This window comes from Scardinius erythrophthalmus, assembly GCF_964197995.2.
Source record: "Scardinius erythrophthalmus genome assembly, chromosome: 12".
Lineage (NCBI taxonomy): Eukaryota > Metazoa > Chordata > Actinopteri > Cypriniformes > Leuciscidae > Scardinius > Scardinius erythrophthalmus.
Window position 1 is genome coordinate 41,830,037 of NC_138232.1, and position 12,889 is coordinate 41,842,925.

The 12,889-nt window shown below is 39.6% G+C and overlaps 1 protein-coding gene across 1 annotated transcript in view; it reads left to right on the plus strand.

The window, feature by feature from the left end:
* The window catches only part of plxna1b (plexin A1b), a 156,478-nt gene that overhangs the window by 88,253 nt on the left and 55,336 nt on the right, over positions 1–12,889 (plus strand). Inside the window, exon 10 of the mRNA XM_081381179.1 lies at positions 12,359–12,559. Within this exon, the coding sequence (XP_081237305.1) occupies positions 12,359–12,559 (201 nt within the window). The remainder of the gene's footprint in view (positions 1–12,358; positions 12,560–12,889) is intronic.

Below are 12,889 nucleotides of genomic sequence, written 5' to 3' on the forward strand. Positions count from 1 at the left end.
TGCTCTGAGCTAATAACTGTAAATTAGAAAGTTGTCCGGCTCGGTGAGACCAATATATATACTGATTTTTGTAACTGTTGGTAAAACTAACCCCCCCACTTTTGTCAAACGCATGTTGAAAGTGACACACTTCCTGCTGCCAGTATGACTCACAATAGTTACATCCATCTGATCGGCCTCTTACCACGAACACACTGCTAAAGTTTCATCAAGATCAGTTAGTGTATGCAGAAGTTATAACACTTCGTCTCCTCTCTTTTCTCGCCATAAATTTGTTTCCTCGCCACGGCCAAACCGTTCGAGATATCAAAAATCCGTCCACAATTTAACATCCTCAATGTCTTGACTTCATGCTGACTGAGTTTGGAGGTGATTGAATGAATTCTCTAGGAGGAGTACATCACATTCCAAAGCAAGCGTTTTCCAAACAACCCATAATAGCCGACTTCCTGTTGGGCTGGTGTGAAACTTGACAGAGGGAAAGTTGTTCGGCCCGATGAAATCTATATGTGTACCGAGTTTCATATTAATTCATGCAAGCGTGTTTGATATATGGACCAAGTTTTCAGACCCTGTTCAAGAGGGCGCTGTTGAGCCCCCCTGCCACGCCCGTTTCTGAAACTTTTCACGTCTACTGGCTAATAAGTGTTATGTGTCTGTCTAGTTTCATCCAATTTCAAGCATGCTAAGAGTCTCAAACGCATCCGAAAAGAATATTAAAATTTGATGCGTTGCCACGGCAACAGTATCTAAGATATCAATAATCCTTTCACAGGTCTACATCTGCCGTGTGTTTACATTATACACATAAAGTTTGAAGCAAATCGGGTAAAAGTAAGAGGGTGACTTCAAAGCATTTTCAAAGTGACACACTTCCTGCTGCCAGTTGGTGGCGCTATAACTTTGACTCACAATAGTCACATCCATGTGATCGGCCTCTTACAACGAACACACTGCGGAAGTTTCATCAAGATCAGTTAATGTATGCAGAAGTTATAACACACTTCCTGTGTCCCATTATTCGCCATAAATTCGTTTCCTCGCCACGGCCAAACCGTTCGAGATATCAAAAATCTGTTCGCAAGAATTCATCCTCAATGTCTTGACTTTATTCTCACCGAGTTTGGTGGCGATCGGATGAAATCCCTAGGAGGAGTATTTCACATTCCATTGTATGCGTTTTCCAAACAACGTATAATGACCGACTTCCTGTTGGGCTTTTGTAAAATTTAGAGCACGAAAGTTGTTCGGCCCGATGAGATCTATATGTGTACTGAGTTTCATATTATTACATGCAAGCATGTTTGATTTATGGACCAAGTTTTTGGACCTCATTCCAGGGGGCGCTGTCGAGCCCCCCTGCCACGCCCCGGTACCAGCATCAGTCCGGCCCTGATGGCCGCAGGTTCTGACGTGTGTGCAAAATTTCAAGAGTTTTTGAGCATGTTAAGGGCCCTAAAAGTGGCAAAAAGGCAAAAAAAAAAATAATGAAGAAAAAAAAGAAAAAAAAAAATCCTTACGAAAACAATAGGGCCTTCGCCCTTTCAGGGCTTGGGCCCTAATAACACTGTACATTATAAATAAAATATACAGTACATTACAAATATAGTTACAAAAGTTATTCAGTCAAGAACGAGTGTTTAGTTTCTCTATCTTGTGTTGTTTGATTAGTGTTATTATAGAGACGGCAGCAGGAATATTAGGAATATCACTTTAAGAGTTTCCAAATATAGTTACACATGAAACTATATCAGTGAAAACAGCGCGCGCCGTCTCGCGCTTGAATGGTCTAAAATCACGTTTTTGGATGTGTGTGCAGCACAGAAAATGTTGTCTCGCACTTGAGTGGTTTAAAGTCATATATTGAAATGCTCACAAAGGAATTGATAAGAGGAATCGCAAGTCACAAGTATCCGATTCCTGACTTCAAGCGTTCGATTTTCGATTCCCAGCCGCTACTCATTACTGTTCAAAAGTTTGTGGTCGGTAAGAGTTTTTAAAGAAGTCTCTTCCGCTCACGATGCATCCAATCAAATCTGATGCATAAAATCAAGCCCCGCCCATTTCCCCCTCATTAAATATCCAGTTTCAGTTGTAAATGCATCACACTACAAGTGTTGCACAGTGCAAGTATAATGGGTTGCAAACTGCATTTCACATTGAGTTTAAACATCAAATATGTCCTGATTGACTGAGATGTCATTGATTTGCTCTCGCTTTCACGGAGTTGACACTGGAAACCTGATGAATCCCGGCTGGTTAGGACACTATTCGCCGTGTTTATCTCTCTCCTCCTCCTCCATCCTCAGATTTTCACTCATGAGAAACTCGATCTGTTACTGAACCGAGCGAGATAAGACGAGAGAGTCCGGTCATCATGTCGACGGAGCCGCTCCCTCATTGGCTGATGCCAGTCCGTTGGGAATCTCCCATGATTCAGTGTTTTAAAAGCCTGCATGCACTGGTTTCCTCTAATAGACTCCAGATGTGTGCGAGGGAGAAAGTGTGTGTGAAGCGAGGGGAGGGAGAAAGTTCTGGCACTAAGGTGGGAGATTACATTATAGATGTGACGCCATGTACTTCACAATCGCTGTAGCGGAGAGTGAGCCAGCTTTCAGGAGCAGGGAAGAGCCGTAATGAGGAGAGGTGGAGAATAAAGCGAGGGCTCGGGAAGGAAAGGCGTTGGCGTGTGTGTAACCGGCTCTGTGTCTGCCAGCTGGACGGCAGTCGCACTGCTCTAGTGTGTAGTTTTCTTTTTCTTTTTTAGTGTTATTGTACTTTCTCTCGTAGCAGCTGAAAGCACACACACACACACACATACGCGTCTAATGAGGTTCTAGAAGGTTCTACAGTCTCTCAGAACCCAGATGACAGATTCCAGCCATTAAAGAGGCCATATACCCTTTTACAAAGTCTTGATGTTGTTTCAGGCTCTACTAGAACAGGTTTTCCTGCTTGAATGTTTTCCCCATATTCTCCATTGTTGCGGCTCCTCTCTTCCCAGTCTGTCAGTAACGCTCTGTTTAGTTCCTGTCTCTATGAAGCCCCTCCTTCTGAAAAGCACACTGTGCTCTGATTGGCCGGCTGGAGAAATAGGTGTCTTCGGGGAACGAACACGTCACAATATTCCTCATTTAAATAATTCATACGCAGAATAAAGGGCCGGGGCCTGGTCGAGTTAGTTAGTAGTGTGTTAAACTGGAGGTTATGGGAAGAGCGGGACATTTCCCAAACACACTCGACGCTCTCGACCAATCACAACACATTGTCTGTGTCACATGATACTTCCATTATAATAGGCTAATTAAGTGATTTTATTCACGAAGCCAAGTTTGACTCCTCACATGTTTTGCACTTCACTTTGCACACGCATTTGTGTCTCCTGCACTTTGTTGTAGTTTGATACTCATTGTTTTGAGCAGAACGTTTGTTCATCATTTGAGTAAAAGTGAAAGCAAGAATAAATCAGTGGAGGCTTCGAGTCGGAAAGGATTTGAATCAGTGTGCGCTTCATTTTTAACACATGATTTGCTTTTACGGTGTCTGTTCCTTCACTTTTCCTGTCATGTCGCGCTGATATTCCTCGTGTGGGATTCTTTCCTAGTATCTTCCGAACCTCTTTTCTTGGGAGTGAGCGAACAACTAGACGACAAGTGACAGCTGGTTTAACTCGAGAGGATAGAAGTGAACATTCAGGAGTTTATCACATACATGCAGTGAACAGGCAGTCGTCATGACTACAGCACTAATTACATTCCAGAGGGACCTTGAAAACAGGTCACATGGCCTTTGATGTCACCCCTGACCCCATTACCCACAATTCTCTGCTCCAGTCCTGCCGTTTTCATCTTTGCTCGCCCATTTTTTCTCTCTGCTCTGCTCCTTTCTTCTTGGTTCATATCCGCCACCCTGTTTTATCCCCCCTGCTCTCTCTCTCTCTCTCTCTCTATGTAATATTCATCGCTGGGATGCATTGGGCAGCTGAAGTACAGATCTAATCCACTTTGAATAATTAAACCAGAGGAGGAGAAGAGAGAGAGAGAGAAGGAGGTGCAGAGAAATGACTTTATCAGACTGATTACTTCCTCTCTTGTCTTCCCTCTCACTCTCTTTGTTCTTGGCGGCCAGCACACATTCTCTCACGCGTTCCCCTCCCTCCTCCGCTTTCATATTCATATGCACCACTTCTTATTTTAGCGTGTTGTCTCGCGTCAGCCGCTGAGCTGCTGTCTACCTGGACTGTATGTTCAGGCCTTGTTGGCGCTCCGATGCGGAGACTGTTCCAGGAGATATGCAGCAGCTCCTGCTGTCTTGTAAGATAACTCGTTTTGGGTGAATCACATTGTATCCTTCACAGAGAAGACTGTTCCAGAATGCATTGTGGTGAATCACGAATCACGCTGCATTCAAGTGCGAATGATCATATTCATGAGGTGTGCACTCGAAAAACGCCAGCGTCACAATAACCGGTGGGAAATCTGTTGGGATTTGGAGTTGAATCATGGCTCATGGAAAGTCTGTGGCATCAGTGTTATTTTAGTGTATATTTGTACATTAATATTTTCAATTTTCAGTTAAATTTAGTTAGTTTTTCTTTTTTTTTGGGTGCATTTGTCATTTTTATTAGTATTAGTTTTTAAAATATTTTTATTTATTTTAATTATTTTTATTTCAGTTTTAGTATAATTACTTATTTTACATATTTTAAATTAGCTTGTATTTTTATTTTTTCAATTTTCATTTTATTTTAAGTTTTTGTCATTTTGTTTGTGCATTTGTCATTTTTAGTAGTATTAGTATTTTATATTTCTATTTAGTTACATTTTTTTCAGTTTTAGTTTTATTTATAAATGTTCTAAATTAGCTTGTATTTTTATATTTAAAATTTTTGTTTTATTTTAAGCTTTAGTAATTTTGTTTGTGCATTTTTCATTTTAATAAGTATAAGTTTTTATATTTCTATTTAGTTTAATTTTTATTTCAGTTTTAGTTTTATTCATTAATATTCTAAATTAGTTTGTATTTTTATATTTCTATTTTGTTTTGTGTATATTAGTTTTAGTTTATAAAACTAAGTTAAATATTTCTATTTAGCTTTAATTTATTTGTTTTGGCTTTATAAATATTTTAAATTAGTCATTTGTATTTTTATATTTTTAATATTCATTTTAGTATGTTTTAGTCATTTTCTCTTGAGCATTTGTCATTTTTATTAGTTTTAGTTCTTTAAATATTTCTATTTCTATTTAATTAACTTTTTATTTTAGTTTTAGAACTTTATTTCCGTTAGTTGCCAAGGAGGCAGTATTTCTATGTTCTTATGTTCCATCTAATATTTATATTGTATTTTATTTCAGGTTTATTTCAGTTACTGATGATTTTAATAGCTTTAGTTTTAGTTAACATTAACAAAACTGATTAGTATTGATCAAATAAATAAGTTGTAATTGTGCATTTCGATGGTACAATTCATTTATTCAAGTATTTTATACTGTTGTTGAAGAATAGCTATGAATTTGACAGAAAATACTACTAATTTGTTTGTATTTTGCAACAATAGGCCCATTTTCTGTGCCAGTGCAAGAACAGTTAAATACTCAGAGCAATCGTTACACACCGAATGCTCTCTCTTTGCTGGTGAAAAAGCACTGAAAAGCGTATTGTCTTTGTCAATTATTGAGCAAGAGAGACTGCTAATTGCATCTCGCATTTTCACTGACCAAACTCACATTTCCAAACTTGTAAGCAGGAATTTCCCAAGGGATCCTGAAGGCAGCAAAATTCATCCAAGATTAGCAGACAGAGCCTAGAGGAATGTTGGCTTTCTTCGTTTAATATGAAAAAGTAATTTAATTTTTCCCAGTCTATGTGCATGTGTGCGCTTTAGATGATCAAGTTATTAGCTGAGTAACATGCTAACGACAGACGGCGTGTTAATAGAGTCTTGTGTTCTTCATACGTGTTCTGTCAGGATGTGTGAGCGATAGGATGCCGTCTTCGAAGGCCACTCACTAGGGATCGGCATCATAGAGAGAGTGTAGATGGGTAATCGTACAGAAGAGCTCTGACATCTAAACGACGTTTGCTTTCCATTCAATTTAACACAGAAATATTTAAATGAGGCCATTTAATTTAAATAAATTGATTTTAAACATTTAAATGAGTTCAGCACGCTGACTTGAGAATGATCAGTGGGTTTCTGATGGCCTTCTTGAAGTCGTATTACGGCTCATTTTCCTTTATTGCGGGAGGCTGTCGTGAAAGTGGATTTTATGGAGCTTGAGCTTCGGGCCGCTGGAAAGATGTGAATGTGTGGTGTTGCTCTGCTCTGCTTACTGGAATAAATATTAATGTTTTACGGTGGGAGATATGATAGTTAAGGAGCAGATATGGCACTGTTAAAGGAAAACCAATTATCTTTGAACAGCTTTTGCTGCCGTATTAATAATTGTGTTTGTGTGTGCACTACTGTTCAAAAGTTTGAGATTGGAAAGATTTTTAATGTTTTCAGAGAAATCTCTTCTGCTCACCAAGGCTGCATTTATTTAATCAGAAATACAGTAAAAACAGTGATATTGTGAAATATAACAAATTAAAATTTGAATATATTGTAACGTAATTTATTCCTGTGATCAAAGCTGAATTTTCAGCATCATTACTCCAGTCTTCAGTGTCACATGATCCTTCAGAAATCTAATATGATGATTTGATGCTCATGAAACATTTATGATTATTATCAGTGTTGAAAACAGTTGTGCTGCTTCAGATTTTTGCTGGTGATTTGAGAAAATGTACCGGCCATAAATATTTTTAATGACAGCAACATGACGTGAAAGAGAGTTCAGTTTTGTGTTCTTCCCACACAGCGCGCGACTAACGAGAGGAGCTCCTTTTGCATGTTCTTGTGCTTGAATATGAATACGAAGGAAATGATAGTGGATCCAAAAAGATTAGGTGATCACAGCCCAGTTATCATTCATGATAATATCATTGAGCAAGTGGAAACCTATATAAGTATCTAATTGTGGTCATTGATTGTTCATTTACTGTTCATTTGATTACCTTGGTTCAAAATTCCTTGGGCTGTTTGGTGTAAATCAGAGAATTATGCAATTATTTTATTATGCCGTTTTAGGTAGTCTTTTAAATTATGGGATGCAAGCTAACGACACTCTCTTCAATCAACTTATGAATCGTTGTTTTTTACGAATGCACAGACAATAGTGAGTGATTCAAGCCATGTTTTATTTCCAATGAGTCAGCTTCTGAGACGGTATAGAGTCCCACTTTGTAAGAGGAACCGTTACAAAAAATCACTTGTTCCTGTATCTATTAATATTTTGAATAGCAAGATGTATGTCATTGTTATGATTTTTTATTTTTTTTTCCTTCTTCTTTCTTTTTGTGTGTGTGTGTGTGTGTGTGTGTGTGTGTGTGTGTGTGTGTGTGTGTGTGTGTGTGTGTGTGTGTGTGTGTGTGTGTGTGTGTGTGTGTGTGTGTGTGTGTGTGTGTGTGTGTGTGTGTGTGTGTGTGTGTGTGTGTGTGTGTGTGTGTGTGTGTGTGTGTGTGTGTGTGTGTGTGTGTGTGTGTGTGTGTGTGTGTGTGTGTGTGTGTGTGTGTGTGTGTGTGTGTGTGTGTGTGTGTGTGTGTGTGTGTGTGTGTGTGTGTGTGTGTGTGTGTGTGTGTGTGTGTGTGTGTGTGTGTGTGTGTGTGTGTGTGTGTGTGTGTGTGTGGTGTTCTACTGCAGCTTTGAGTCCAAGACAAATTTCCTGGAAAAGGACAATAACGTATACTAACTAATATTTAAATTGTCAAGACTTAAACTTTCATGACGATGCAACGCTGTCAACCATACCGAGTGACGTTTGTTTACATTCATGCATTGTTAGACTTCATAATAATGTTACTGGACAACTGGCGAGTGACACCTTTTCATATAAGGTGCAGTGTGGAGAAAAAATCTCTGGTAGCCGAGGCACTCCTTAGTTAAAATGTCTTTATTAAAGAAATGACATGTCCTAAACGGACAACTTTAAAATGCCCACGCGTAGCGGCATGGGCATTTTAAAGTTGTCCGTTTAGGACATGTCATTTCTTTAATAAAGACATTTTAACTAAGGAGTGCCTCGGCTACCAGAGATTTTTTCTCCACACTGCACCTTAGATGTTCTACCTTGGACCGAAGAGCACCCAAATCAAACTCAAAAGGAATTGAGCACGCCATCCATCCTGAATCAAAACAGTACCTTTTCATATACTTTATATATATTATACAGTGAGGAAAATAAGTATTTGAACACCCTGCTATTTTGCAAGTTCTCCCACTTAGAAATCATGGAGGGGTCTGAAATTGTCATCGTAGGTGCATGTCCACTGTGAGAGACATAATCTAAAAAAATAAAATCCAGACATAACAATATATGATTTTTTAACTATTTATTTGTATGATACAGCTGCAAATAAGTATTTGAACACCTGAGAAAATCAATGTTAATATTTGGTACAGTAGCCTTTGTTTGCAATTACAGAGGTCAAACGTTTCCTGTAGTTTTTCACCAGGTTTGCACACACTGCAGGAGGGATTTTGGCCCACTCCTCCACACAGATCTTCTCTAGATCAGTCAGGTTTCTGGGCTGTCGCTGAGAAACACGGAGTTTGAGCTCCCTCCAAAGATTCTCTATTGGGTTTAGGTCTGGAGACTGGCTAGGCCACGCCAGAACCTTGATATGCTTCTTACAGAGCCACTCCTTGGTTATCCTGGCTGTGTGCTTCGGGTCATTGTCATGTTGGAAGACCCAGCCTCGACCCATCTTCAATGCTCTAACTGAGGGAAGGAGGTTGTTCCCCAAAATCACGCAATACATGGCCCCGGTCATCCTCTCCTTAATACAGTGCAGTCGCCCTGTCCCATGTGCAGAAAAACACCCCCAAAGCATGATGCTACCACCCCCATGCTTCACAGTAGGGATGGTGTTCTTGGGATGGTACTCATCATTCTTCTTCCTCCAAACACGTTTAGTGGAATTATGACCAAAAAGTTCTATTTTGGTCTCATCTGACCACATGACTTTCTCCCATGATCATCCAAATGTTCATTGGCAAACTTAAGACGGGCCTTGACATGTGCTGGTTTAAGCAGGGGAACCTTCCGTGCCATGCATGATTTCAAACCATGACGTCTTAGTGTATCACCAACAGTAACCTTGGAAACGGTGGTCCCAGCTCTTTTCAGGTCATTGACCAGCTCCTCCCGTGTAGTTCTGGGCTGATTTCTCACCTTTCTTAGGATCATTGAGACCCCACGAGGTCAGATCTTGCATGGAGCCCCAGTCCGAGGGAGATTGACAGTCATGTTTAGCTTCTTCCATTTTCTAGTGATTGCTCCAACAGTGGACCTTTTTTCACCAAGCTGCTTGGCAATTTCCCCGTAGCCCTTTCCAGCCTTGTGGAGGTGTACAATTTTGTCTCTAGTGTCTTTGGACAGCTCTTTGGTCTTGGCCATGTTAGTAGTTGGATTCTTACTGATTGTATGGGGTGGACAGGTGTCTTTATGCAGCTAACGACCTCAAACAGGTGCATCTAATTTAGGATAATAAATGGAGTGGAGGTGGACATTTTAAAGGCAGACTAACAGGTCTTGAGGGTCAGAATTCTAGCTGATAGACAGGTGTTCAAATACTTATTTGCAGCTGTATCATACAAATAAATAGTTAAAAAATCATATATTGTGATTTCTGGATTTTTTTTTAGATTATGTCTCTCACAGTGGACATGCACCTACAATGACAATTTCAGACCCCTCCATGATTTCCAAGTGGGAGAACTTGCAAAATAGCAGGGTGTTCAAATACTTATTTTCCTCACTGTATATATACTTTTCATATAATTTTTGGCACATGGCGGTTGTTAATTTTAGGCCCTAATGAAGATTGTTGCTTTTGATTAATTTAATGCATCCTTGCTGAATACAAATATTCATTTATTTCAAAACCTTACTGATCTCGAACATTTGAAAGTAACACCTGAAAGTCATTGGACATTCAAGCTCAAGGTTTGCTGGTTCTGCAGAAGTCCTTCAGAAATATTTAGGGTTTCTTCAAATTGTGGTGAACAGCAAACATCCTTCCTGTGCCTCAAACATCTCGTTCCTCATTTCCATCTGTGAATTACAGGCGAGTGGGTGGCTGACCGGCTGCTCTGTGGTCAGTCTTTACGCTTAATAAGCACAAGACACGAAGCCAGCGCTGTGACCAAACATACCGTCAGCTTACGGATGAAATCGGGAACATCAGGAGAGTTTCCTCTGGTTTGAGGAGGAATCTCGTCACTGGAGGATCCAGAGATTTCCTGCTCTTAGTCTGATCCTCTTCATCTCTGAGACTCATGAGTGCTCCTGAACGCCGCGCTGCTTTAAAAGCTTCATTTATCAGGCCGTCATTCAGAGAGAGCTTATGAGATCTTATTCTCTACTTCCTCTGCTCTCTCTCTCCGTTCTCCGTTCTCCGTTCTCCTAGCCCTAACACTGTTCTCATGGTGTTCATCCATAACTAGAGCTGTTCTCTGTCTGTGGCGTGTCTTCTGTCCTCTCGTTTTTCCACTCTTTGCGCTTGTTGACGTACGGTTACTGATTGTATTATCACACGCTGTTTATAAAGTACTGTTCAAAAGTTTGGGGTCAGTATGATTTCAACTTTAACTTTTATACAGTAATGACATTAAATCGATCAGTAAAGTGACAGTAAAGACATTTAGAACGTTCTAGAATGTTAGAATTAACGGTTACACTTTATTTTAAGGTGTCATTGGGCGCGTTTCTATTGCTGATTTGCGTAAAACTTTTGCGATTTCTTTTCTTTCTTTCTTTTTTCTTTTTTTTTTTCTAAATGTCGATAAAAAACTATTGCGAAATGACGGCGTTTCCATTAACCGATGTTATGCGACTAAAACTACTTCCAAAAACCGTGGCAACGGACGTTGGTGGGATTATGTATATCCCAGCCACTGCACTGGCCATTATTATTAATGGAAGGAGATGTATGTGTGTTATCCAAGCATTAACGGTAAGGAACAACCCTTATTATTCTTGAGAGCGGCACATATGAGCTGTTTCTGGGTGTTTCTCCCTCAGATCTGCTGCGAGGTCTTGATTGTGGCATTTATTTGAGGTTTAGAATCCAGTATTCCTGTTATTCTTTTGTCTTATATGAATTTAATAAAGAGCTCTGTCTCGTATTCTGTCCAAACACACCGCGTCATCACGTCAGGTGACCTGGAAATGCGTAAAAACTGTTTCCATTGCAGTTTTGCAAAATATTTCTTTTTCGAATTGCCTGAAAAACCTCCTCATGCGAGCGTAAAAACTGTTTTGCGATAAATGGGAGTTTTTGCGAAATTGACGCGTTTCCATTGGGCGTATTTTCAATTCGCAATTTCAATTTGCGCAATTTGCAGGGTAATGGAAACGCGGCTAGTGTTATAGTGTAATTATATATTGAGTAACTGAGTAATATTATTCATTCATGTACTGAGTAATATTAATTAACTACATGTACTTACTATAGGGTTAGGGTTTGGTTGAGGGTTAGTTGCATGTAATTATGCATAATTTACTGTTATTACTGTGGTAAGTACATGTAACATATGTAACAAGAACACTGTAAAATAAAGTGTTACCGAATTAACTTATCACAGTTTCCACTCAAATATGAAACACTGTGTTTTAAGTGACATAAAAGACATTTAGAATGTTCTAGAACGTTAGAATTAACTAAAAAATTAAGGTATCATGGTTTCCACTAAAATATTAAACTGTTTTCAACACTGATAATAATCATAAATGTTTCTTGAGCATCAAATCATCATATTAGAATGATTTCTGAAGGATCATGTGAAAATTCAGCTTTGATCACAGGAATAAATTACACTTTACTATATATTCACATTGAAAACAGTTTTTCGAATTCTAAAAATATTTCACAAAATTTTTACAATATTTTTCAGCCTTGATGAGCAGAAGAGGCTCAAAATTAGATGTTTTGAACAGAAGTTGTGTGGGACTCGCCTGATTTGACTCATGTTTATTCCTCAAGTGTCCCCCCCCCCACACACACACACACACAGAGCAGTGAGGTATTCTGGGATGTTCTCCAGATAAGCGTCCAGCTTGTTTCTTCTCCAGGTCTTTGCGTGACGTTCCTCCATATGTTCCCCATCAGGCTTGTTTAACCAAATGTCAAACATGTCCTCTGGTGTGTGTGACTGATGCTCGATGTCCTTCCTGTGTTTTGTTGTTTTAATAAGAATGATTTCCCTGTTTGAGTCGCCTGATAATAACATTTTTCCGTCTCTCTTTTACAGGATTGTCCTCAGATTCTTCCGTCCACACAGATCTACGTTCCCGTCGGCGTCCCGAAGCCGATCACGCTGTCGGCCCGAAACCTTCCCCAGCCTCAGTCGGGTCAGAGGAACTACGAGTGTGTCTTCCACATCCAGGGCGAAACACACAGCGTGACGGCGCTGCGCTTCAACAGCTCCAGCATCCAGTGCCAGAAAACCACCGTGAGTCCAGTCACATTTACTTATAAAGCGATGTTTACAGAGTGTTTCAAAGCAGCTTTACAGGAAAATAATGCAACTAAGTTTGTTTCTAGAAGAAAATAGCATCATAAGCCCTATCCGCACCGGATTAGTATTATCTGGGGACCTCGTGGGAATTAGAAATAACCCCCCCACATCTGAATGATGTGCATTCGCACGGGATAAGCGAAGCCTGTGATTTTCTCGAATTTTCAGACTTATCTCCCGGATATGATGTCAATAGGCTATTGCTTGGAAATGTCTTGTTATTATAGGCCTAGCTGTGTGATATATCATAAACAGAAGAATGTT